At 32.8% G+C, this 26,185-nt stretch overlaps 1 protein-coding gene across 1 annotated transcript in view; it reads right to left on the bottom strand.

Annotated features, from left to right (window-relative positions):
• Window positions 1–26,185, bottom strand: part of LOC143229444 (protein qui-1-like) — a 147,726-nt gene that overhangs the window by 31,616 nt on the left and 89,925 nt on the right. Inside the window, exons 10-14 of the mRNA XM_076461781.1 lie at window positions 17,585–18,440; window positions 12,752–12,927; window positions 5,476–5,581; window positions 5,024–5,133; window positions 4,183–4,300 (exon numbers count right to left, since the gene is read on the bottom strand). Coding sequence (XP_076317896.1) covers window positions 4,183–4,300; window positions 5,024–5,133; window positions 5,476–5,581; window positions 12,752–12,927; window positions 17,585–18,440 — 1,366 coding nt within the window. The remainder of the gene's footprint in view (window positions 1–4,182; window positions 4,301–5,023; window positions 5,134–5,475; window positions 5,582–12,751; window positions 12,928–17,584; window positions 18,441–26,185) is intronic.

Here is a 26,185-nt window from a genome sequence, read left to right as displayed (position 1 = left end):
AATAATGTATATTTGATACATATTAAGAGTTAATTAACTTCCAAATTCAATTTTCTGGTTATATGAAATAGTAATATGTTAAAATACGTAACCTGATAAATCGGATACTTGTCCAAATTAACAGGTTTAAATCTAAGTCGTAATGTTTTATTATGAAGACAGAAATATAGGATTGCAGTATCACTTATCCAAAAATCCAAGGTTCGATTCTCCGCGATAAACAGAGCGATAGTTTTTTTTTTTAAATGTTAAGAGCAACAACAATATTTCATTTTTAAAGAATAGCCTTAAAATACTTGATCCAGGTTTGAAATTGTAGGAAGTGATTGGATAAGACACATATATATACATACTAAATCATTTGAACCTGGTTGTTACACCTAGTTCCCCGCTGGTACAGCGGTAAGTCTACAGATTTATAACGTTAAAATAAAAAATTCGATACCCTTCGGTGAATTCAACAGATAGCCCGATGTGGCTTTGCTATGAGGGAAAACACACACACACACGTTATAGCTAATATTCATACGGAAAGTTTTCTTGAAAATATACCAACTTGTTTTTATCAAAACAAAGTGCAAGACATGAAAAAGGTGTATTACAAACAGAAAATAAGTTATATATGTATATATGTTTTAATTAAAACGGTTTCGTTACATTTTTAGTTTGGAATTGGTATAAAAAATTCTAAAAGCAACAGAAAGAAACTATGTTTTTTAATAAAGAAGAAAATATACATTTTTATTTTGTCTGCTGTATTGAAAAATGACAGGTTGCAAAATAACGTAAAACATTTTAAAAAACAAAAGAACTGTAAGCAGTTGGAATGATACTCGACTCACAAGAGAAAAAAAATTGTTAATTGAATCTCTTTTGCAATGAGTAAATTATTCACAAGAACGTGATTGAACAGCTAAGTAATGAAGACTTACAAGTAACTTAAACCAAGTCATAGCATAGTTTCGTAAATTTATTGTCTCCTGAAACTTTACCAATAGGGAAATGACTTCCAAGCATGTTATTGACACATTCTACTTATTTAACCAATGCGACATTTATTTTAAATCCTGACCCCATCGAAAGATATACCAAATGGAATGCAGATAGACCTGTCAAACTTAATGGTGAATTTTGAAACCGAAGAATAATAACTTGAAAAAACGTACCCAACTACAACTAGAATCACTGAAATAATTAAGAGTCTTGGCCAAAATGTTTGCATACTGTTCTATATTGACGATATTGTCTACATGCATTGAGTGGTTTCTGAGTAAATGTCCGAGTAATAACAGAGAAGGTAGTGTATGATCAAGCAAACATGTGCAGGTTGTTATTCTGCTTTATATAAGTTCTTTTGAACATTTATTCGTTAAAACACACGTGCACACCTGCTTTGTATAAAAAGGTGTGATTTTGGTATAATCCTTTTTCGAAAAATATCAACGCTTTGTTCAGCCAATTTATCTGTACTTGATGTAGAGCCATGTTTCGTCACGTGCCAAAAGTTACAAGGCGTCAAATTATTGGACTGTCTGAAAATAGTATGAAGCAAATGACAACTGCCTGAAAAATAGGGTATCCTGAAACATCAACGGACTAGAGAATACATTTTTCAAGGAAAGTCTACTGTAGAAGCTGAAAAACAACTGCCCGAGATGGCCATGTTTTGATCAGGTTAACACGTCCAATTCTTGAACACCTTATGACAGGCATAGCATGAGCACATCCATTCGAGGATATTGAGAAGAACAGTGAATTAAATAAGGTTATTTTACAAGAAGAACTATTTGGAAACCGATATGAACCAGAATTAACCAATGTCACCGTGTTACCTTGGCAAGAGAGCATGCCAATTTACAGTAGAACACTGGCGAAATGTCATCTTTTCAGGTGAGTCAAGTTTAAGGCTTATTAAAGTTGATGGAAGAATTTTTGTTCGTCGTTTGCCTGGAAAACAGATGAGAAAGACTGTTTTTCCCAAAGGAAACTCCAGGAGTTTGTGCAGTACATGTTAGGGCAGCTATTCATTATGGTGAAAAAATTGTTCTTAAGGGAAACGTCAATGACGCCTCCTATAGACATAACATGGAGATTATATTTTTTCCATTATGCTAGGGTAAGGATTGATAATAGCTTTGGGTTTTAGGATGACAATGCTATTGACCATTTTCACTTACTGTACAGGATTATCTAGAACAGGAAGACTTTACAAGACTTCAAAGTCTCTAAACTGTAATCCTGTTGAAACTCTTGAGCAGAACTGAGCCAGCAAATTGATAATCACCACCCTAAACCACTTACTGTTGCTGAGTTTCAGCGCATTCTAGTGCCAATTTGGAATGAAATCACAGTGTATTATATCATTAACCCGATCAACAGCATAAGACGTCGTTTTGTGGAGGTTATTAGAGTATGAGAGGGACCAACCAAGTACTGAATGCTTAATATGGACTGATATATGGCTACAGATGCTATTTATAAAAAAATGATGTTATATTTTGTTCTTATATATATTGGTAAGGTTTTGTTGGGTTAGGTGAAATGCTGAATAGCACATCTTTCTACAGCTGTCTGAGAAAAGTGTTTGCTGTTCCAAAAAGCTATTCATTATGTCTACAGAAGCTGTCTCATTATACAAATTAGATATGGAGATGTTTAATATAACTTTCAATACTCAGTTTGACTGTACTTAGTGTTTCTGTATTTTACCTTAATAATAATGATCTTATTTTTGACGAAATATGTAAACATTTTAGCTAAGACCGCACTAACCATATTCTTCCTCCAACTTTTAGAATTCCATATTATGTTACATTAAAAGGGTTTTGAATATAAAAGTAAGCAAGTCCCTTGACACGCATACGCACCACCGGTATATAGTAGAGATTGGACAAAATATTACTACATTTTCACCTTGCTGGTGCTTCACAGGTAATGTGGTACTACCGAAGAGTGATAAACTTTGGAAAGAATATGTAACAGCCTTTTACTAAGAAAACATCTACATAATGAAATCATTAAAATATTCTCAGATAGAGGATTTATAATTTTAAAGACAAAGCTATACCTTGTACTTAATGACATTGGAAATAAAAAGAAATATGGATAAGTTGAGGCACCAGGATCATCTAGAAAGAGAACCCCAACTGTTTTAAGCAAAGTTCAGTTTATTGTAATATGTCAGAATTTACAAACACACTGGTCAGTGAAAAATGCTCCAGAAAACAGTACTCATAATTATCAAGAACGAAATTTTGTCTGGAGAAGCAATACAAGCCCTTTTCTACGACATATGTCGAGAGACGCAACCTCATGGACTAATTAACTGGGGTTTGGGAAACTGGTATAGAGCCATAGAGTGCTGTGGACATTACAACCTTGCGACGGAGTCGTTTGCAACAGGAACTAAGCTGTAGGCTATTTTCATTATGTACGATCGTCAGTCAGAAAATGACCAAACATGGCGAGGTTCTAAATCTTTTTAATACAAAAAAATCAACCTTTCTATTTCAAAATGAACGGTGGATCACTTATTAAATCAGCAATTACACCGAGCGTGTGCGTAGGACATTTGAGGTGTTTGAAGACAAACGTTTATGACAAATTTCTTATTCTATCAACTCATTTATTTTAATAATTTTAAAAACTGTATTCATTTAAGCTTGATAAGAACCATGGCTTCTCGAGCAAGACATGTTTAGTTAATTGCTTGCGTAAATTAGATCGTATTATTTTCAATTGAACAAATGTACAGGATATACAAAAGACAGACATTCATCCGAAATGCTGCAAGTTGTAAACTATGTTTTCGTTACAACTGTTGTCCTAAAAACTCACTTATTTTATTTTATGCTATACATTTTTTCGTATGTTCTAGTTTTATCAGTAGCATGTTTATTATATGCATGTTTATGAATTACAGAATATCACAAGATCAACAACGTGAGATTTAAGCACAGTTTATGTGTAGCTTTTACTGTATCTACAAATCACAAAACCCTATTAACTGATATGACAGAAACACATACAAAAGTAATCCGCTTACATGTAAAGACACTATTTCCTGTTTATTATATCACGAGATAAAGGCTATGATGAAAATTTGTGGTTATACCTCCTACTTTGATCTGATCAACAGAATCTCTTTAGATGGGGTAATGTAATTTGATCAGAAAGTATTACCTTTGAAAGGTCTGAGCCAGTTGAGTATTTCGGTAGCAAGTTGTTGGGGGTCTTGGCTTAGAACATCAACTGACTGTTTCGTCATGTTGTAGAGCAACTCTACTTCCCAGTCAAGGAACTAAGACCAAAATAAAAATATCTAATTTACGTGATTTATGACTTGTGGTACCTTTGGAAAACTATAACAACAACTTTCTCGTTTGTAGTTAAGTCCTTTATGGTAAATCAATGTCGGAGATAAACAAAACAAACTTGATATTACTCGATAACGCGAGTCGCATTTGTAATATGATATAAATTTAGCTTTCGATTTTGGATTTGTAAATACACTTCACAGTCTTACGCTAAATAGTTTAATAATGAATGCAATAAAAGACAGATTGGTTGGATTGTTGTAACAAAATTGGAAGTTGATATTAAATGATATGTATTGCATTTTAAGATATATATATATATATATGTATTATTTTTAACTTTATTTCCAAAGTGTAGAAATGAGCTATGAAAGGCCAATCTTTAACTTAACTAAAGAATTGCCAAAATCGTATTAAATATCCATCTCTTTATCAAAACAAAATTAGTAGCTTGATCAATTTTATAACTTGAAGATTCGTCAACTTGACATAAAGATTTATACTAAATAAGTTTGAGATAAAGTGAAATTAATTTAGAAAGATTAGTTATAAACCTATTTTGTTAACAAGCTTACTTTATCTTCCTTCAGCAGTCTCAAAGAAGTTCAAACATTACTTTTAAAGTTTTAAAATCATAAGACTGACTAAAGTAAAAGCTTCAAGTTACCTTTCAGTTTTCACTCACACTTTCGTATAATGCGTCTTACCTGGCATCTAACAAACTCCAAAATGTTTCTCAAATAACCAATTGAGGCACCTCTGACGGCAGAAAGGAGAAATTCAAAGTTGCAGATCGCATCTCGTTTCAGTTTTTGTAATCTCCTTCAGATATCGCAGAAAGAAAAAAAACTAATCATATTAATCCATAAAATACATTATGTACATATATATTATTTACAGAATTCCGTACTGTTTGATAAGACAATTCCAGTTTCTAACCTTAAATATACATTTGAAATTTGTATGCGCGTGCACTGAACTTACAAATGATCTCTTTCGTAAACCCAGTGATATCTCAGTAAAAAATAATTCCATCAAATAAGAATAGAGTTAATAAAAAAACTAACATTAATGAAACGTGGAGGAAGCAGAAATATAATGAATATGAACAAAATGGAATAGAATGTGTTGTTTCATTTTTTAATTTTTTATTTAGTTTCCTTACCGCTTAAAAGCAAATGATACCAAAGCTCATCAATTTCTCGTAGTAGGTCCGATGATGTATCTTTCCTTTTTCCTTTCGCTACGTCTAGCAATTTCGGTGACTTAAGGATAGAAACAAGACAGGTTATTAATTTTCTCAACCAGTTGCTATAAACAAATTATATACATGTCATAATAACAACACGAATGTTTCAGTGGTTGAAATTTATTGAATTTTTAGTATAACGTCGTATTAAATAATAACGGACGAAGAAGGTGAAAAGTAGTTGTAGTTATATATGTTTGTTCGTTTGTAGAAGCACCCGGTTTCTAGCATTATAAGTCCGCAAATGTAACGCTATGTTATTGAGGGAACTATCCAGCGAAAGGAAAAACAAAGAAAGTCTACTTACTGAAAAGCCAGAAACAAAAACTGTTCGATGAGATGGTAGAAACACAGCATGTTTAGTGATATGACATAAATAAAGAGTGCTCAGCCTAGCCAGCAATATTACCTGCTATTTCGATTAATGTACAAAGTTAAAAGACACTAACGTTCATTACTATGAACTTTTTCTATATTATTCAGGTGTTTCTAAGATTCTTTTATGTTGGGTGCATAAGGGGAGGGGACAGAGAGTTAGTTTTGGGACTGAAAAATGAAATTTCCATATCAGTGAGAGCCACAGTACATATAATATAAAATTTTAAAATACTATATGTTAAAAGGGAACTGCTGGAACATGGCACTTTAATGACATTTAATACCCTTCATGTCATCTCAGTGCACACGCTCCAGTAAAAACTAAAATAAGTTGTGCTGACAATAGTATATGAATATAAATAGTTTCAAGGGAAATTGTCTAGAACTTCGAGTACTGTGAGAAGTAAATTAGAAAAAGAAAAATTAAATCATATTGACTTGGAGTACAATATTCCCCTGCAGTGCAATGCTACTATAAATTATGAGTTGTAATAAGGTAGTAAGTATCTAAAGGCAGGAATTCTGCATTAAGTGATGATTTATCTTGCATTTATTATAATTAACACCCACATCTCATTTATTGCGCCCAACTCACTAAATGAGCTAGATCCTAATGTAAATCAGCAACATTCTCTTCACAACTAGCAACATCTAAGGCCTTAACATTATCGGCAAATTTAAGTGACTTATTGACCATTTCTTCATCTATGTCATTAAGGTAAATAAAGAGAATAAAAGTCCTAAGGCTGAGTCACGAGACTTTTGACATTAATCTAATTTGACCAAATTCCATTTGTACCAATCCTCTGGTTTCTTCCATCCAGCTATTCTTCTATTCTCACTTGCAAAGATAATTTTTTACAAGCCTTTTATGTGGCACCTTGTCAAGTGCTTTGTGAAAATCGAAGTATTTCAAATATACACTCTTACCCTCATCTACACACACAGTAACCTTTTAATAGAATGTTAAATGATTCGTAAGGCAAAATTTTCCTTTAATGGAACCATGTTGACTACCCAGTAAAATTCTAAACTTTGTTAAACGACTTTGCAAACCATCTTTTATCCGACTTTTCAAAACTTTTCCCACAAGTAAAGTAAGAATAATGTGTCTATAATTACTGAAACAATATTGATGACCTCCCTAGTTACATTAGTTGGCTTTCAATCTTCTGATACCTCCCCACTATTTAAAGATTTACAAAAAACTGTAACAAGTGACTCACATATCCAATTCTTAACCGTCATAAAAATCCTTGGGGAAATATTATGTGTTCCAGTGGTCTTATCGTTTTTTAAACTTTCCAATGTTTTCTTTACAAGCTCAAAATTTACGCAGTCATCTTGTTTGATTTCGTTTCCATTTATCATCGTTGAAGATGTGAAATATTGGTTAAATCTTTGTTAGTAAAAACCGAGAAATAGATAGAATTTAATAAATCAGTTATTTTTTAGTCATCAGATACAATAATTTCTTCTGCATCCCGCAAATGTTCTACCAACATTCTAACATTTTGTTTACCCTTAATGTATTGAAAGGAATCATTACTGTTAATTTTCCCATTTTCAGCCAGCCTTTTCGCATACATCTTTTTTGATGTCCTAATTTCCTATTTGCTCAACTTTACTCTTCTCCCATAACGTTATAAATGTACAATCATTCCATTCTATTTAAATTTCTTAAATTTGTGATGCTGTTATTTAATTTTATCTCATACCTTTTGTAAGCCACCCTTTCCTTTCTATAAGTGATACGTTTAAGTTGAATAATTAAAAAAAGTATCTTTTAAAGATTATCTACATTTTATCAGTGTTTCCAAATAATTTAGCTTCCCAAGTCACGGCAGATAATTCTTGTCACGTACCTTCAAAATTTGCATTTTGAAATTTGTAACCAAAATATTATTCTTGACCTCCATTTGCAATAAAACATCGAACCTAAGAGACAATGATTACTTTCACTAATATTTCTCCAATTTCCATACTCTCAAACATTTACATATCAGAAGTTAACAATAAATATAAGATATCATGGTTTTTAGTAGGTTCTTTGACTAACTGGTGAAGAAAACTATCTTGAAGAGAAATAAACTCTACAAGAAGATTACCTTAAGCTTTCCAGAGCTGATTATAATATTATTATGGTTGAGAAAGGCTATTTTTAAGTCTTGGTGTTTCAAATATTACTGAGAACGTGGATATGGTACCCAGTTGTGCCTTCTGGTGGTGCTTCAATAATTTCCTTCCTATTTGTTTAACGCGATTCAATTTAAGGTAGTTGAGTACTTTTCTTCCACCACCACTTCGTAGATATTATAATAAAAATATCACATATAATGCTCATGGCAGTAAAAGGTTTTCAATGTGCTTTTATCACAAGGGGAATTGGTTTACTAACAACAACATATGTGCGCTTGCATCAGTGTATCACGTTTCTTCCTTGTGGAAAACAAATCGCTTTCTGTTCGTAATTAGATTCCAAACAAGAATGGGAACGTAGTGTTTGTTTTCATGGGAACCTCTTGTTCGCTGATACGTAAAATTGACAAACCAGTGATAACTAAAACTTAAAAAAAAATTAACAGAATCAGCTATCAAAAAAAGAGCATGAAATGTAAAATAATTATTAAACTGAATATAAATTTGATATGTTCTAGTTTAATAAACTCGTTGATTAAAAATATAATGTTGAAGATGTACGAGAATCACTGTATAGAAGTAACCTTCTAGAGAAGTCTTGAATAAAATCCAAAAATCTCTTGTTTATTACTATAAATGAAAGTGATTTTTTTAATGAATTTAATGTAGTGACTGTTTGTTTGTTAATAAAATTTCTCACATAGGTACATGAAGGCTGTATACACTAGCACTCCCCAGTTTTGAAATGATAAACGAGACAGAAGACAACTAATCAATAGCATTCACAGTCAACTCTTGGGCTACATTTTTACAAATTGTAAAATTTTGATCGTGACATTATAACGACTTCAAGGCTAAAAGGGCGATCATGTTTGGTGATGGGATCCAAACCCGTAACAGCTAGATTGATAGCCGAGTACCATAACTACGCTGGCTTCTCAGCGTCATGTGGTAGCTTAAATGCAAACTTGTTTAGATGAATAACTCACAATAGTAAATAATCTTTCAGGTTACGAGCTTACAGGTGTTTTATCACAATATGATCTTCAGTTCGTAGTTTCTCAAAAAGAATGCATTTGAAGATACAATTAAGAATAATTTTTATATATTTTTCTTTATAATTACAGAATTCACACAATTATTGTGCTGGGATATAAACATGACTGAGAGCTGAGAGTCTAAAACAAAGATGCCAAAGTTTGTTTTGAATTTGAAAATATCTCCAAGCTGATGAACCTTCTCGATAAATAACAGACTTCGATATTCTGTCAGAAGAATTCAAATAAGTACCTAGAATACACACTTTTCTCATTTGATTTGCAATAGTCTCTAAAAAAGTAGAACTAGATAGTCAATAACTATTAATTTATATGTATTCTTTAACTACGACTTGTTTAGGCATTGGCATTAATTCCATCTTCATCATCAGCTTTTATAATTAACTTATTGCGGCATAGTGAGTAGACAAGGAAATATCTACTTGGTACACAGATATGAACTGAAAAAGATTCCAGCTGCCATATTTCAGAGCTCCCTGTTTTTTACGATGGATTTTGAAGAAGTTAATAACAGAGATAATGAAATTCTAACAAAATCAACGAAATGGAGTATTTGTTTTCCTTAAAATCGACGTTATTTGTTAATCATTCTAAAGCTTAATGATATATATTATCTATGATAAAGACAATTATGTGTTAATTAAGCCTATTGCCTCCAGCTACGTCTACAATAATTAAATTCAAAAAGTATCTGAAACCGAAAAGCAAACTTATATGATAGAGATTTTGAAATATAGGAAACTAATAAATGTTGTCGGAATGAATGAAATATTTGAATGTTTCATTAAAAAAATTTGTACATCAAACAGATTAGTGAAGAATAGTTTTTTTTTTTACACAACCTGATTGACAAATTTTCAGTGAATTGAAACAAAAATCATCGTTTTATTTGTTCTAACTAAGAAGTGCATACATTAGTGCAATGATAAATAAAAAAATGTAACTGATACATATTCTAATTTTACCATTCTTCACTTTTTGTTTGTTTTTTGAATTTTGCGCTAAGCTGCACGAAGGATGTCTGTGCTAACCATCTCTAATTTAGCAGTGTAAGACGAAAGTGAAGACATCTAGTCATCATAACCCATCACCAACTCTTGGGCTACTTTTTTTTACAAACGAATAGTGCGATTGCCATTATAATGTCTTCACTCTTGCAAGAGCGTGGACATGTTTGGTGTGATGAGGATTCGATCTTACGACCCACATATTACGGGTCGAGTGGCCTAATCACCTGGCCATGCCGAGCTTTTAGTTTTGTGATGTCCTTGCTAATGTGATAATTATATAATAAGGACATTGGGCTAATGACAATGCAGAAAATATACAGAAACAGATAAAACTGTTCTAACACATACTGTTTCTGAGAAGAAGTATTTTGTAAGATTTTCTGTGTTTTTAATTTTAAATAAATAAATCTGTTTCAAGAGGTGTGAGATCTTAGAATGACTTGTGGTATTAAACCATTTTTGCTATAGTTTCATATTTATTTAAAAAAAACAAGAGTTGAAATTTACACAGAAACTGAAAACTAACTACACTATAACTAGACATCATTTCAAAGATAATGACACTTCATGATATTTTTTTTTATTACGATCATACTAGTCCACTGATGACAAACTAGTTCGTGTTTGATAACATTTTGATCATTACTCTTGGTATCACTGAACTTTTCATTTATGAAATTTTTTTAATACTTTGAAATATTTGTTTTGCGTATAATTTTGTTTAAATAATAATGACGACATATTAATGTAATTAAGTCTGCTTCCTACCTGGCGCTTCCCTCCCGTTTAAGACGAAGAACCAACAACAAAACCTTTGAGAGTTAGTAAATAAGAACTTTCAAACATTGTAGATCTTTTGACAGTTTTATGACTGATTGATCTATTGGCTTTGTTGTTTTTATGGGTAGAGTTAAAGACCATGGGCCATCTATGCTGTGCTCACCGCGGGTATAAAAGTTAGATTTTTGACGTCTTAAGCCACCAGACCCACAGTGGTGGGTGGGGGCTGATTTATCAAAATAATCTAATATCTTGGCTTGATTTTCAAAAGTGTTTGGAATTTTATATACAAGAAAATTACTGTGAGTGTTGGTTTGTTCCTCATGTTTATTAAATATGTAATATATATCCTTTGTTTTGTGAGGTTTTATATTGAATAATTAATATTTTGATGTAAACTATGCACTGAAACGAAGGAACTTTGAGTAGTACTTATCGCTGTAGATACAAGTCTGAGAAAACAAATTACTTATATGGAAAATTTCGGTGTAAAGTGTTTGGTTATTACATTGTTAGATGTTTTGAAACATGTTGGATGATTTCCGTTTTCTTAATATTATTAAACATCACGATACATAATGTACACGTTACATGAACGATGTGAATAAATGAGACAAAGCAGGTTACCCTAAACGTCAGTATCCCTTCTTTTGACAGGCTTTTCAATGACTCTTGTCTGTTTGTTTGTGCAACTGAGCGATATTGTATAAAAGATGATTTTGAATTTAAATTTCGCGCAAAGCTACACGAGGACCATCTCTGCTAGTCGTCCCTAATTTAGCAGTGTAAGACTAGAGGGAAGGCAGCTAGTCATCACCACCCCCCGCCAACTCTTGGGCTACTCTTTTATCAACAAATAGTGGGATTGACCTTCACGTTATAACGCTCCCAAGGCTGAAAGGGCGAGTATGTTTGGTACGACGGGATTCGAAACTGCGGCCCTTAGATTATGAGTCTTAACCCACTTGGCTATGCCGGACCTACATAAAATATAAGTAAAATATTACCAAAACTCGAGCCATTAATTTTGATTGGAATTTAATACTAACTGAACAATTTAGAATGATAATTGGATTCCTAAAGTTGCAGAAAATAAATGTTTAACGCAAGAATACTACAACACTAGTTATAAACAAATGTGAGTCTTGCATAATTCTTTCCAGGAATGTGTGTGTGTGTTTTCTCATAGGTATCTGCTGAGTTCACCGAGGGGAAATGAACCTCTGATTTTAGCATTGTATATTCGTAGAATTACTGCTGTGCCAACGGGGCTTTTGGGAATGGAAGGGCAAATAGAAAGTAACAGTTGCATCTCTTAATTACTGGTACTATTTCTTTCAATAACAGACCTGCAGTGATACAATGGTATGTCTATGAACCTGCACCGCGAGAAATAGGGTTTCAATAGCCGTGGTAGGCAGAGCACAGTTAGCCCATGGTTTGGCTTTGTCTTTAATTCCAACTCAAGAGACTAACAATAATACATAACTTTAGCATCACATTTTATGAGTAAAAATAGTTGGTATTTATTGAAAAATCCTTTTAATCTAAGAAATGTCACTTTGTACAAGTCATAATCTGACAATTACCTTGCCTAAACACCTCGTTTTATCAACAATTAAATCAGCTAAACTTCATTTTTATCTTTTCCCTACAAATTAACAAAACTAATTAATAGCTAAGCCTACTCATCTCTAACCATTCAAATGAAGTTAGAAAATAGCAAAATGTATCACTTGAGATGACTAAGAGCAACTAAAATATGTAATTACATCAAATTCATGTAACAGTGGCATTGCTGTAGGAACCTACCTAACTTACCTTTTCCTCTGCTTTCTCCAGAAAACTTGAGTAGAAGGCGCTGGCTAAGTCGATATGACAGGCACGAGTATCATCAGTATTAGAAAGGTAACGCTCCTTCACTATCTCAGACACAAAAGAGTTGCTCCAGTGGATATAGGGTCGGTTCCCAACGTAGTATTCTTTCAGCAAACAACCTAAAAGTTTATGAATGTTTACCAGTTTTTAATTATCCAGACTTCATTTCGTTTCTTGCTTTCTACTCAATAATTTATACATTTCACAATAATAAATGCACTACATCGAAACTGATTTGCTAGTTGACTGAAATGTATAGACATCCAGTTTGATCTTAGCGTTTACTGGCAGTAGAAATATTAATTTGAAAGAAAAGAAGAATATATAATTTTATCTTAAAGTTTGATCAAATACCTCTTGACGTCGAGAAATTTACTTGAAATAAAAGTGTATCTCAAAACGGCTGGTATGGATATAAACACTTTTATTGATAAACAGAGAACAACGTTTTGACCTTCTTAGGTCATCTTCAGGTTAACAAAGAGGTTTTTTTTTTTGTCATAGTAATTTATAGCAATTTAGAAAAAATAGTAAGTTACATCTCTGAAAATGTAATTGATTTACAAATATCATACTTTTGCTATCTTATAGAATACAACAATAAACAACTTGCACCGAACAAGTATTGAACTGTTTAGTTTGTTTAAAGTTAAGCACAAAGCTGCACGCAGGGCTATGTGTGCTCTGTCTGTCCACCCTGGTATCAAAATACCGCTGTACCACCGGGTGTCATTTCAGAATGTGCAACTTTAGTTTTGGTATTATCTGTTTCAAAATATTTTTCAACAGGATAAGTCACAAGTGATCTAATTTTAATGAGGAATAAATTCATTACATCACAAAATTTCAAAATTGATCTTGAAACTATTTGTAAGGTCAATATTAAAATGATTGATTTACATTTGTATTTTATGTTTATGACAAAGCTACTAAAACTATCTGCTTTCGTCCCTAATTTTGAAGTACTATCTAGAGGGAAGGCATTAAGTCACCAGCACCATCTCACCCACCATCCACACGATAGAATTAACTGCCACATTTTTAATGCATCCACAATTTAAAGTGCAGGCAATATTTCTGTGATGGCGCACGGATTCAAATCTCGGCAACTGCGAAATACACATCTGTACCGTACCAATCCACACTCTTAAAATATTAAATGTATGCTATAAAAAAAGCATCTATATCATAAGATTTACTGTCTGAGTGTGTCACGTAACTCCTCTTCTAAGGTGCCCTAGATCTTACTACTAAAACTTCTTAGTGATGCTTTTGATTATCTTGGCTCAATATTTTTTTCCAAAGGCTCCTCAATAGTTAACAGGAAGGAGTTTTTATACTTTTCTCTCTAAAATTGAATTGCTATAGCTTACATTTTCTTTTCAATGTTCTAGAAGTAAGGTATCCATGGATCTACCATAATTTATCTGTTTTTTAAGGTCCCTGGAATCTTAAGAATATAAGACTCTGTGAAGTTGTCACAGTTTGACTCACTTGTTCCAAGGTTTCTAGATTTTTAAATGTGAGAACTGATCAAAGCTGCTGTAGTTCACCTCTTTCATTCCATGGTTACTAGATTTTAACAGAAAGAACTGGGTGAAACTGGTATAGTCTATCTTTTATTATAAAAGCCCATAGGATTATAAAAGAGACTTATTCGCGTTGTTGTAGTTTCATTATTTGTCATTAAGTATCTAAATTTGTAATAATAATAACTTAATAACGCTGATATATTTTGTATAATTTATACTGAGTCCTCATAATTTTCTACTACAAATTGGTAAACACTCCGTAGAACTGCTGCAGCTTACGATATATTTTAAGGCCAATAATTTCCTATAAGTAATGACTCCATGGAGCTTCTACTGAAATTAATTGGATTTTGTAATGTTTCGGGAAGCGTCGAAATTACATTTTTGTTCATTAATCATGTATATTTATTGTTGCATTACGCTATAGTTTCCATTGTAACAACTTTTCGCAAAGGATATGAGGTGTATTTTTATACCCAAAATGTTAAAGCTTTCTATAATTCATCGGCTGTACATACATGCCATATTTCAAGATAACATTTAAATACGCAAAAAAAAATCGTAAAAATCTTTGAAACTAATCCGAAGGACTTGATAGGAATGTGGTCAAATAGAATTATACTGATTTCAGTTTCTTTGGTAATTCTTTTTATGAAAAAAAGTCGTTGGAGGATGCTAGTGAACTTTTGGCTTACGATATTTTGTCATCTTCAAGTTCGTATTTGTATTTCTATTAACTCTACCAGAAATTATGTCCAGCTTCATGGATGTTAGGTTATTGAGACTCCTTTGTATTCCTTTTTTCCTATGAGATCGTTGCTACTCCATATTGACTTGGGATGTTGTTTTGGAGCTCGATGTTTTCCTAAACGCTCTACTGAGTAAGTTCGCATTCCGTTTGTAAGAAGAATATTAAATTATCATTTTTTTAAAAATGTCTTGTTCAAACAGTTCAGCCCTCAAGTGGCACAGCGGTATGTTTGTGGACTCACACTGCAAGAAACCAGGTTTCGATACCCGTGGTGGGCAGAGCACAGATAGTCCATTATCTGGCTTTGTGCTTAATTTCAAATAAACAGACTAATAATAATATGCAATTTTAGTATCACATTTTGGCCCGGCGGGGGTCAGGTGGTTAAGGCGCTTGACTCGTAATCTGAGGGTCGCGAGTTCAAATTCCCGTCACATAAAACATACTCGCTCTTTAGCTGTGTGGACGTTGTAATGTGACAGTCAATCCTACTATTCGTTGGCAAAATAGTATCCCAAAAGTTGGCGGTGGGTGGTGATGACGAGCTGCATTCTGTATATTTTTACACTGATAAATTAGGGAGGGCTAACGCAGATAGCGGTCGTATAGCTTTTCCCAAAATATAAAATATAAACAAACAGAAGTGATGCTACATACGGTTGAGTAAGTTATATTAAAACGATTTTTGAGACAAATATAAGCAAATCATTTGGAAATCACAGGTCGCGTTGGAATGATTGGCGATACGTAGACGGTATGATGGCACCTAAAATCGATCGCTTTAGGAAGGACATGTAACAACTCTTTTCAAAGCAAAACATTCATATACTCAGCACATGTTGTTAGGATTCGAACTTCAGGGGTTAATATATCCAATGATAGTATTGTAAAAGAAATTAATAAGAATGAAGTTGGGTAACAAGTACCATCCAGAAGATCTGCAACAAGTTGTATCACTGCCGTAGTAAGCAAGATTCAACGTCTTGTAACAGCTGAGAATCTACAAAAAGAGAGGTCAATGACAAAAACTGTACACGTGACCCAGGAAACAGAACACAACATAATCAAGAATGACCTCTTCTGGAAATGAGACATAAATCGCAAGTCATTTGGCATGGTATCTATGAATTTCTGTTGGATCGAATTGTAGAAAATTGGTCATGCAAACATTCTTTCTCGTATACTTAATGGCTCATGAAAAGTTTACAAGGAGGTGTAGTGCTACGTTGCAGGACTATGGAAAGATGCACTATTGCCAGATAGCGGACATAGTTACACGGTCTGTCGTAGCAAGGCTTCAAAATTGTTTAAATACAACGTACTAAACCTCTGTATACACATATACAGATTTTCTGAAATTGAATAATTGCACAAGGAAATATGAGTTTTATGTTATTTATGTGAATCTGATACATTCTGACTTATTGTGTAAAATAACTTGTCAGTTATTAATGAATAAAACTGTTGATTAACATACCCTTAATTATTTAAGAATAAGAATACGTGTAAAATAAAACAAATCAAACGTTTAATCGAGACCTCAAAAAACAAATGAGAAAATTCAAGTGCCCTTGAAATACCGCATGAAACATATTTAACTTCATATCTTTTATTTTCCAACATAGTTATCCAAAATATTAAACTTGCATCAAGATTTAACAAATGTCGTTAATATTTCAGCTAATACTATAAATAAAAGCAATTGTTTATGATATTTTACAAACAATACTTGTATGTATTTGAGTCATAGTCTATGAGATATCATTTTTTTTCTGTTACCATTTCTGTGTAATATATGAAACAAGTTATCGTGTATAGTTAATTAATTATGCCTGACACGTGGTATCGTTTTCACTCTTCTCTGTATGTGTACGTACAATAGACATAATTCTGAAGATTTTCATCTAATTCTGATCAAATTTAGTAAAAATACTGAATGTTCTCGAAGGATCAATTGCTTAACGTTTGGTGCATATAACTTACACATAAGGTCACGCTCTATGTCAAACACTTTTAGCATTAATAGCAAATTAGAGTTTTGAAAAGCTGTCAAGATTTGATAAAAGAATTATATTAAAATAAGATTTTTCATTCTTACACTTACAGTTTTGATGTGAGAAATTGCTTATGGATATTTTAAGTTGGTTAATGCATAAGTTAACACTGCAGGCCACAGGAGCTTTTCTCGTTGAATGCCTTTCAACTTGTTATTTACAGTCGCTTATGAAAAATGATTACCATTTGGCATAACACAAAATAAAATGAATACTAATTAAAATTTATGTTTTTTATAACTCGAAGAACTCTGTAAATTAACTTTTTTATTTGTCGACAAACCTAAGAAACAGTAACACATACGTGGAAAAAACTGGCTTTTGACCAGAAAGTTTGTGTTTGTTTGAAGTTAAGTGGGGGCGCCACTACAAAAAAAAAGAGAAAATGTGTCAACTTATATTTACGTTATTATTTCTATTTAATGTGATGTGTGCTTACTGAGTTCTTGCTTGATTCCAAACCAATCCATAGGGGAGAATTCTTCTCGTCGGCCTTCTTCCTGGTTAGTTCCAGGTCCTTCAAAATCAGAAGCTGATATGAGTTCAAGAATTTCTGGCTCTCTAAGTCCGTAATGTGTACAAGTTAAGTATGAAGATATTTTCTTTAGTGTGGTTTCTCCATATTGGTTTTCTAGCCTGGTTAGAATCCTGTTAATAAGTTCTCGTAAGGTCTGAGGTACTTCATTATCCAAGACATCCTGCCATGACTTCCAGCCTCTGGCTTCTTGGGACAAAAGCTTCACGTATAAGGGAGATAATGATTGTCCAGAAAGTCTTTGTTTTACGATTTGCCATTGATTGTTTGTCAAGACATACTTGTTGTCTTTGAGTGTTGACTGGAGCATGCTAACAGCAGCCATGTGATTGAGTGGCAAGATATGAACAAAGCTGTCTCCGGTTGTAATACGAGATTTGAGCAGCCCTATAACGGTATCATGCTCTTCAGCTACAGAACAAATGATATGTACGTTAGCTGGGAGGTTCCATGGCAGCCATCCTAAGATGGCTGCCTGACTATTGGGTGGCGATCTAAGATCATGCAGATTGTCTAAAACGATAACAAGGTCGCTAGTGGTGGTTTCGACGAACTTCAGTAGGTCCTGAAACCAGATGCTTAATTTTCCAAGTTCGAAGCTGTAATGCTTTGGAGTAATATCAAAACCAAAAACTAGGCTTATATGTAGACATAGGTTTCTAAGTAGCTCAGGTGTGTAAGTGGAAGTGAGGGTCTTTCCAACATGACGGAATATTTTGACGACGTCATTGCCTAGCCATTCAGTACAATACATCAGGACCTGAAGCAAAGAAACATATAAGCAGTTAACAATTTCCTTTCTCCAGTAAAGAAAAAAAATATTAGTCATAACGTTTAGATTAGAAACTACTAATTTTGTACAAGTGTGTTTAATCATTTTGGTGTTCATGTTGCCCGTTTATTATTGCATCTCGATGTAAACCCGTTAATAAGATTTATTAAAGTTAGTGAAAAACAAAATATCAAAGTAAATTAGTTTACGAAACCAGTAAAGAGCGTTAAATATATCATTCCTTTTTTAGTTTGTTTTTGAATTTCGTGCAAAGCTACACGAGAGCTATCTGTGCTAGCCGTTCCTAACTTAGCAGTGTAAGACTAGAGGGAAGGCTGCTAGTCATCACCACCCACCGCCAACTCTTTTATCAACGAATAGTGGGATTGACCGTCACATTATAACGCCCCCACGGATAAAAGGGCGATAATGTTTGGCGTGACGGAGACTCGAAACCGCGACCCTCAGATTAGGAGTCGAGTGCCTTAACCAACTGGCCATGCCAAGCCCTTTTGTTAGTAAGCGCTGGTTTTAGTAGATTATAACCTACTTCTAAAACACATGGGTTTATTCAGTTACATAAACGTAGTGATTAGATATATTACAATTAAAAATATTAAACAATATTGAACTTTGTAAAAACAATAAACTTAAACATAAGTGTATTCGTAAATGCGGGAATGTATATTTTATTTCTTAAAATTATAAAGTTTTATCTTATTTGCTTTAAGATATTTGATATGTATAATTATATGGCAAACAAGTGCACAAGTTAATGTCAACTAATTTTTTTCAACACCTGTGGCACACTTTCGTGGATAAGTGGTTAGTGTGCATAAATATACACAATGTGGCAGATGTGATATGTTTCGGCGAAATATTGAGCAGCGTAAACAATATTTATAATATATCATCTGCCATATATACTTTGTCAGATAACTGGTCAGTGTAAACAGTATTTACAATGTATCAGCTACCATCTTTACTTTGCCGAATAATTGGTCAGCGGGAAAAGTGTTCACAACGCAAAATCCGTGGTATATTTTGGAGAATGATTGGACAGTGCGCGTAAGTAGTTGCAATGTTATTATAGTGTAATGGAACAATTGGTGGTTTTTGATGAGATGTGTTTCAACTACATATCTCAAAGAGAGTTTTCAGGCTAAATTAATCTGTAATATACTAATTAAGTTGTGTGTGGTAATAATATTTACAGTAAAACATGATTTTTATAATATTTTAAATCCAAATTAAACCCAATTTAAAAGCTAAATGTCACACTATGGAAACAGCATTTCATATACAATTTTGACTTTGAAAGTACCAGTCCACATTATGAGTTCTGGTACTGAAATGAAGACGCATTTGAGCTATTATCTGTGATAAAAAAAACCAAAAAGAGATTCTTTTAAATAATTTTGATTTGAGCTGATGTAATAATTAAGGAGTAAGTAACGTAAATATATCTAGTCAAACATAAAAGTTATTTTTCGCATATTATTTTGCTTATGTGTCAAAATTACAGAAAATCATAGTTTCAGTGTTATCAACCAATTTATGATTACTTTAGATAAAACGAATGCACGTTTTACATATTAAGTCAAAGTTTCTAAGAAAATTCGATTGATTATAAGTACTTATAAAAATCTATATTCCTATACTATTTCATTATGTCAGCCTAAACTTATTTAATACTTATGGATTAGCCGAAATATGTAAGGTTTTTATAATCTTCATTTTATCTCAGTTAACAGTCAGAGAACTTATTTATTAAGTCATAACGATAAACATATTACATAATAAACATCAGTATGATTCCCAATCTATTATTCCATTCACCACTTGTAACTGAGTTATATCATAAACCAACGAATTCCACTCCTCAACAGTAGCCTTGGTCAAGGGTAAATCGAACGCAACAAGAAAAGACTTGTAACTTGCTGAATAAATCAGAATAATGTATGATTGCATAATTAATTAATATTCTTCAAATAATTTGTAAACATAGTTTCACTATGGTGAGTTAAAGTCAACTAAAAACAGTATTCACAAAACTCATTAAATCTGTAAATGTTTTATTAGGATTTCATTACAAATTTTATATATTATAGTTTTCTTCATTTTCAACTACACTAAGTAATAACTTCGACTAAACTTTAACAATTAATTCTCACTTAATATAAACATTTTAAATGTCTACATATGATGATGAGGAACCCATTTTTTAGATAATCTTGTCGAAACGTCGTACGAGTTGGTATTCTGGTTTGTATAAGTTGCTTTGAGCATCTGTTCTTCAAACACACGTACATACCTGCTTTGTATAAAAGGTTGTGTTTTCGGTATAACATTCTTTTCGAAACAGATTAACGCTTTGTTCAGACAATTTCTCAGGTACTTGGTGCAGAACCATGCTTCGTCATGTGCCAGAAATTATATGGCGTCAAATTATTGGACTGTACAGAAATTGTACGAAGCGAACAAACAATTCCAGAAAAATAGTGTATCATGAAACATCGACGGACTACAGAATACATTTTTCCAGGAAAGTCTACTGTAGAAGCTGAAAAACAACTGCCCGAGATGACCATGTTTTGATCAGGTTAACTAACACGTCCAATTCTTGAACACCTTACGACAGGCATGGCACGTGCACAATCATTCGAGGGTAATTACAAGAACAGTGAATTAACTAAGGTTATTTTACAAGAAGGACTATCCGCAAACCGATATGAACCAGAATTAACCAATGTCACCGTGTTACTTGGCAAGACAGGATGCCAACTTACAGTTAGAACACTGGTGAAATATCATCTATTCAGCTGAATCCTGTTTCAGGCGCGTTAAAGCTGATGGAGGATCTGTGTTCGTCGTTTGCCTGGAAAACAGATAAGGAAATACTGTCTCTTCCATAGAAACACCAGGAGGTGGTGCAATTTAAGTTTGGACAGCTATTTATTATGGTGGAAAACTATCCTTCATGTCCTCCAGGAAAATGTCAATAGAGCATTCTACAGGCATAACAAAGAGATTATATGTTTGCTATTTTCAAGGAAAAGGTTTGGTAATAATTTTGTGTTCCAGGATGACAATGTTAGTGTCCATAGTACGCATATGGAACACGATTATCTTGACAAGGAAGACGTTACAAGATTGCTATGACCAGCGAAGTCTCTTTCTTGCAACGCTTTTGAGAACTGTTGGGCAGATTCAATTTCATCCACAGCATGTCACGTCGTATTGTGGAGGTTTTTAAAGTATGAGGGGAACCAATACTTAATATGAAATTATGTGTCTATGTGTATGTTTTCTTATAGCAAAGCCACATCTGGCTAACTGCTGAGTCCACCGAGTGGAATCGAACCCTTGATTTTAGAGTTGTAAACCCGAAGACTTAACGTTGTACCAGCAGGGAACAACAAGAACTGATATAATGCTATAAACGCTATTTATAAATGATGATGTCATATTTTGTTATTATATGTGTTTTGGTAAGGTTTCGTTGGAATAGGTGAAATGTTGAATAGCACATATTTCTACAGTTGTTTGATAAAATTATTTGGTGTTATAAAACTCGTTTTTGATGTCCATAAACCTGTCTCGTTATATGTAGATGCTAAGTATAACATGAATTTCTTGGTTGGACAGCATTTGGTAATAATGATCTCATATTTCACAAAGTATACAAACATTTTGACTCAAATTGCAGATATAGAACTAAGATAAAAACAAAGATAATTGTACGTTTATTGTTTCCATGGGACCTCCCGTTTGACCTATATATATATACTGTTGCAGTTTTAACATGTAAATTGGTAAACAGCACTGTTGCTGTACATTTTGATTTGATTACAATTTACGCTAAATGTTGTGTATATTGGAAGGCCATCCGTAGATTTTGTTTGTTCACCACGGGTATTGAAACCCCATTTTTAGCGTTGTAGTCTACAGACATGCCGCTGAGCTACTGGAGGGCTTGTTCAGTGTAGCTTATCTTAAACTATTCATTTTGGTTTGTTGTCGTTCGGTATAATATGTGGGTGTTTTGATACGAGTTTATGGATTTTACTTTTTTTAACAATAATGTGACAGTAAATTTTGTTGTACAACCATTGTGAAAAGAAAACTGTGGTATAGTTTTTAATTCAGTTTTATAATATTCAGATGACAAGGGAACAGTGATATAAGCCTGTGTTAGAAACTCGGAACACGGCAGGTTTGTGGGATATTTGATATTTCGAAGAAGAATATATGACTATAGGTCGGTTTTTGAAAATCTTGAAGGAATGCATGCTGTTATCTATGCCAGTATTTCAGTCCAAAACTTAATATTTCCGTTTTCATTAAATTCCATAGTAAATTTGATAAATTTGTTTTGTGAATTTAGAAAAGTTACAAAAGTTATCGTCTGGAGCTTGTCCAAAGACAAATCGCATCATCATCATATCTGTTTCAATAGTTGACATGTTTCGTTTTATTTTTACCATTAAACAGTTTGTTTTCTAGATTATCCATAAACATGTCTGTAAGCAAAGTAGAGAGATGGGAATCCATAGGTAACACATCGCTCTATTTATTTAATTTACTAACAATCTGTTTACATTCGTTAACAGGTATACTGGTGAAAAGAGTACAAGCAATCTTGACACGTTAATTGGACAAAAATGTAAAGATACCTATGTGCTAACGACAAGAAGGTAAAAAAATAATAATTAAATAACCTGGTAATGTTAGGAGTGAATAGAAGTCTGAAAACAAGTCCAGAAAAAGGTCTAAACGACTAAACCAACTTAAGCTTCTCTCTACTTTTCATCCCACTTGTTTCAAGGTGAATGTCAAGGTTACTTTCGGTTTCTTTGGTTAAACGCATATATAAACCCTGTTTATAAACAATTCCATAAAAAAGGTTGGGAACCACTGTACTAGAGGGAAGGCATCTAGTTATTATCACTAACTGCCAACTCTTGGGCTACTCTTTTACAAAACAAAAAAGCAGAACTGAGTGTCACATTATAATGCTCCCATGGTCAAAAGGGTGAGCATATTTGGTGTGATGAAGATTTAAACCTACAACCCTCAGATTACTAGTCAAGCATCCTCACCTGGCCATGCCAGATAACGTTTTGTTGTCATTGTTGTTGTTACCGAACTGCTGCCAAAAGTTTATATCCGTCTGCTTGTACGTACCACGGTTGGAAAAACAGTTTAATAACTTAGCTGGGCTGTTGATTAGCAAATACCACTAACTGCCCAGGTCTACGGAATATCAATGTATGTTAAAATTAATGAAGCATAAAATATCTATCAGTCTTAAGCACATTCAAAAATGTGAAATAATTGCAAAGAAATCTGACAAAATGATAAACCATGTGTTCATATGCAAAACAATGAACCTTAATTTACACTTGTGATCTTACCAGATAAATGTTTGCTACATGCCCATTTAATTCAACCACAACAAAAACATTATCATCACTTTCTTAAATGGAATTTGTTTTTTCAGGCAGATTAATTTCTGTTCATGATATGTATATGTATACATATAGATATGTAGTCACACATGTAAAACTGTCTTTGATTTGTTTCTGACAGTTTTAAGTATCAATAATAAATATATATATATACACGTATGTGTACCATATAGAAATAGTGTTAGTATCTATGCTTTTTGACTTACTATACCTGTATATTTTCATATTGTTTGAATGTAGAATAAACGAACATTTTACGTTTTGAATGATTTAGTTACGAAGTTACAAAGTGAAAAACTACCATAATTAATAAACGTAGAATGAATACCTAATTTTTTAAACTGGCTACTTTTATAAAGGATGTGGATTTAAAATTAATGCCATGAAATTTGTTCCTTTAGACAATGTTGTTGGAAATTATTGTTTTAAAACATTTAATGATAAAAATAAGGTTTATGTATCTTAAAGGAAGATGTCAGAGTTTGGTATTATATATGTGATTCTCAATCTAAACGTTTGTGTAAATATACTAAAAATCTCTTAAAGAAAATATAAGATTTTTCTCTTTATTGGAAATGTTCAACTAGAAAAAAAGGTACTTCCTGTTCGTGTTGTGAGTAAAGTAAGTTATCCTATAAGTTTTTAAGGTACTTGTCATTTCAGGGAAAGATAAGAATTTCCTTGAAGTACTATTGGAATGCTAGCTTCTAAATTCCAGAAGAGCTTATTGCGAGACTCTTCCAGCAAGCCACATAATGAACTTTCAAACATTCCCCAACTGATATGGAATAGTTAAGGTGAAATACAACGCTGTGAAAGCAATAGAGGGCTCCCACTTGCATTATCTACTGTGATCAATGTTGTGATATCCACATCAGCTCGCCTCAAGCTTCGTCTTTTAACACGCACTACGTTTTCAGTGGAAATTTCTTATTGTAATATAACAAGGCGTAGGTGTTATAGTTAATACAAGTAAAATAAAAAAGCTAGAGTGTTGGGAAAGCAATAAATTCTCATTATAGGATTTTTTTATTTCAAAAAGGGACAATGCTTTGAAAAAAAAACGCAAAAATTTTAAAGCTAAAATTTTAGTAAAGGAAAATTACCACCAGTCTTTCGAAGGTAAAGTACTAAAGACAGGAAATTTCCAAGCTTAATGAGTCTACGAATGTACGAGAAAAGCAGAAAAACCTAACACACGAGGCCGTGTATCTTGATTAAACAGACATAACATAAGGCAAGAAAATAGTGAAGTTTCGAAAGTAATTGATGAGGCTTACAGTAATTGAATTATTCATTATAATGGATTGTACTCTTTAAAAGAAGGCACGATAGCGGTTATTTTGAGTCGTTCTTTTAGCTTTCTCGCACAAACAATAATCTTAACTAGAAATAGGTTACGCGTAATGTTGATTAATAATTCATTAATTTATTTCCAAGAATGATTATCATTTGATATTAACATGCTGTTTTTACAATTAACTGAACTTATTCTACAAAGCCAGATGATGATTAGACGGTACTAATTTTTAGCTTAAACAACAAGTACCCTGATGATATTAGTATTTAGACTAATATGATATATTTTAATATATCAGTAAACCAGCCAAAGAAAGTCAATGAGCCAGAGTTGCTATGTGTTACCAAAATACAGTTCTTCTAATGGAGAAAAGTTAATGGGATGTTTTTTATGTGCTGAATTTTGTCTATTTTATATCGAAACAAAAATAATATCTAGGACACATCGTTTTATATTTATGTTAAAGATATATTTTGGAAAAACTTAAATAGAAACATGAAATGACATGTACGTGAAGTTTGAATTAATTAGAATGATCAATCAATAATTCATTCCGTAGATTTTGGTAATTTTTCCTGTATATAACCAGTTTATGTTATTTGCGGTTCTGTATGGCTGTTTTTCTTTCCACGTAACTGTTTTTTTTTCTTTTTATAACAGATACGAAACGAGTCTTCTGAGTAGAAGCTCAAATCGGTCGGCATAATTGAAACTTTAGCTGTTGTGTAACTGGTTCTGATATTATATTCGAAATATTTTTCAAAAACAATTAAATGGCAGAAAGAGACATTTCAAAATTGCAAAAAAGAGAGAAAATAAAACTAAATAGTGACCATGTGATAAGGGAAGACGGAGAAGTCTATTAACAAACAAACAAATAAAAAGTGCCACGTAGAAGGAAATGTTATGAAAATAAAAAAAACAAAAATAGACTTCATAAATTACAGTTAGAGTTTTGGGAG

The sequence above is a fragment of the Tachypleus tridentatus genome, chromosome 10 (assembly GCF_004210375.1).
Source record: "Tachypleus tridentatus isolate NWPU-2018 chromosome 10, ASM421037v1, whole genome shotgun sequence".
Classification (NCBI taxonomy): Eukaryota; Metazoa; Arthropoda; class Merostomata; order Xiphosura; family Limulidae; genus Tachypleus; species Tachypleus tridentatus.
This window is presented reverse-complemented; position numbering and strand designations above follow the sequence as displayed.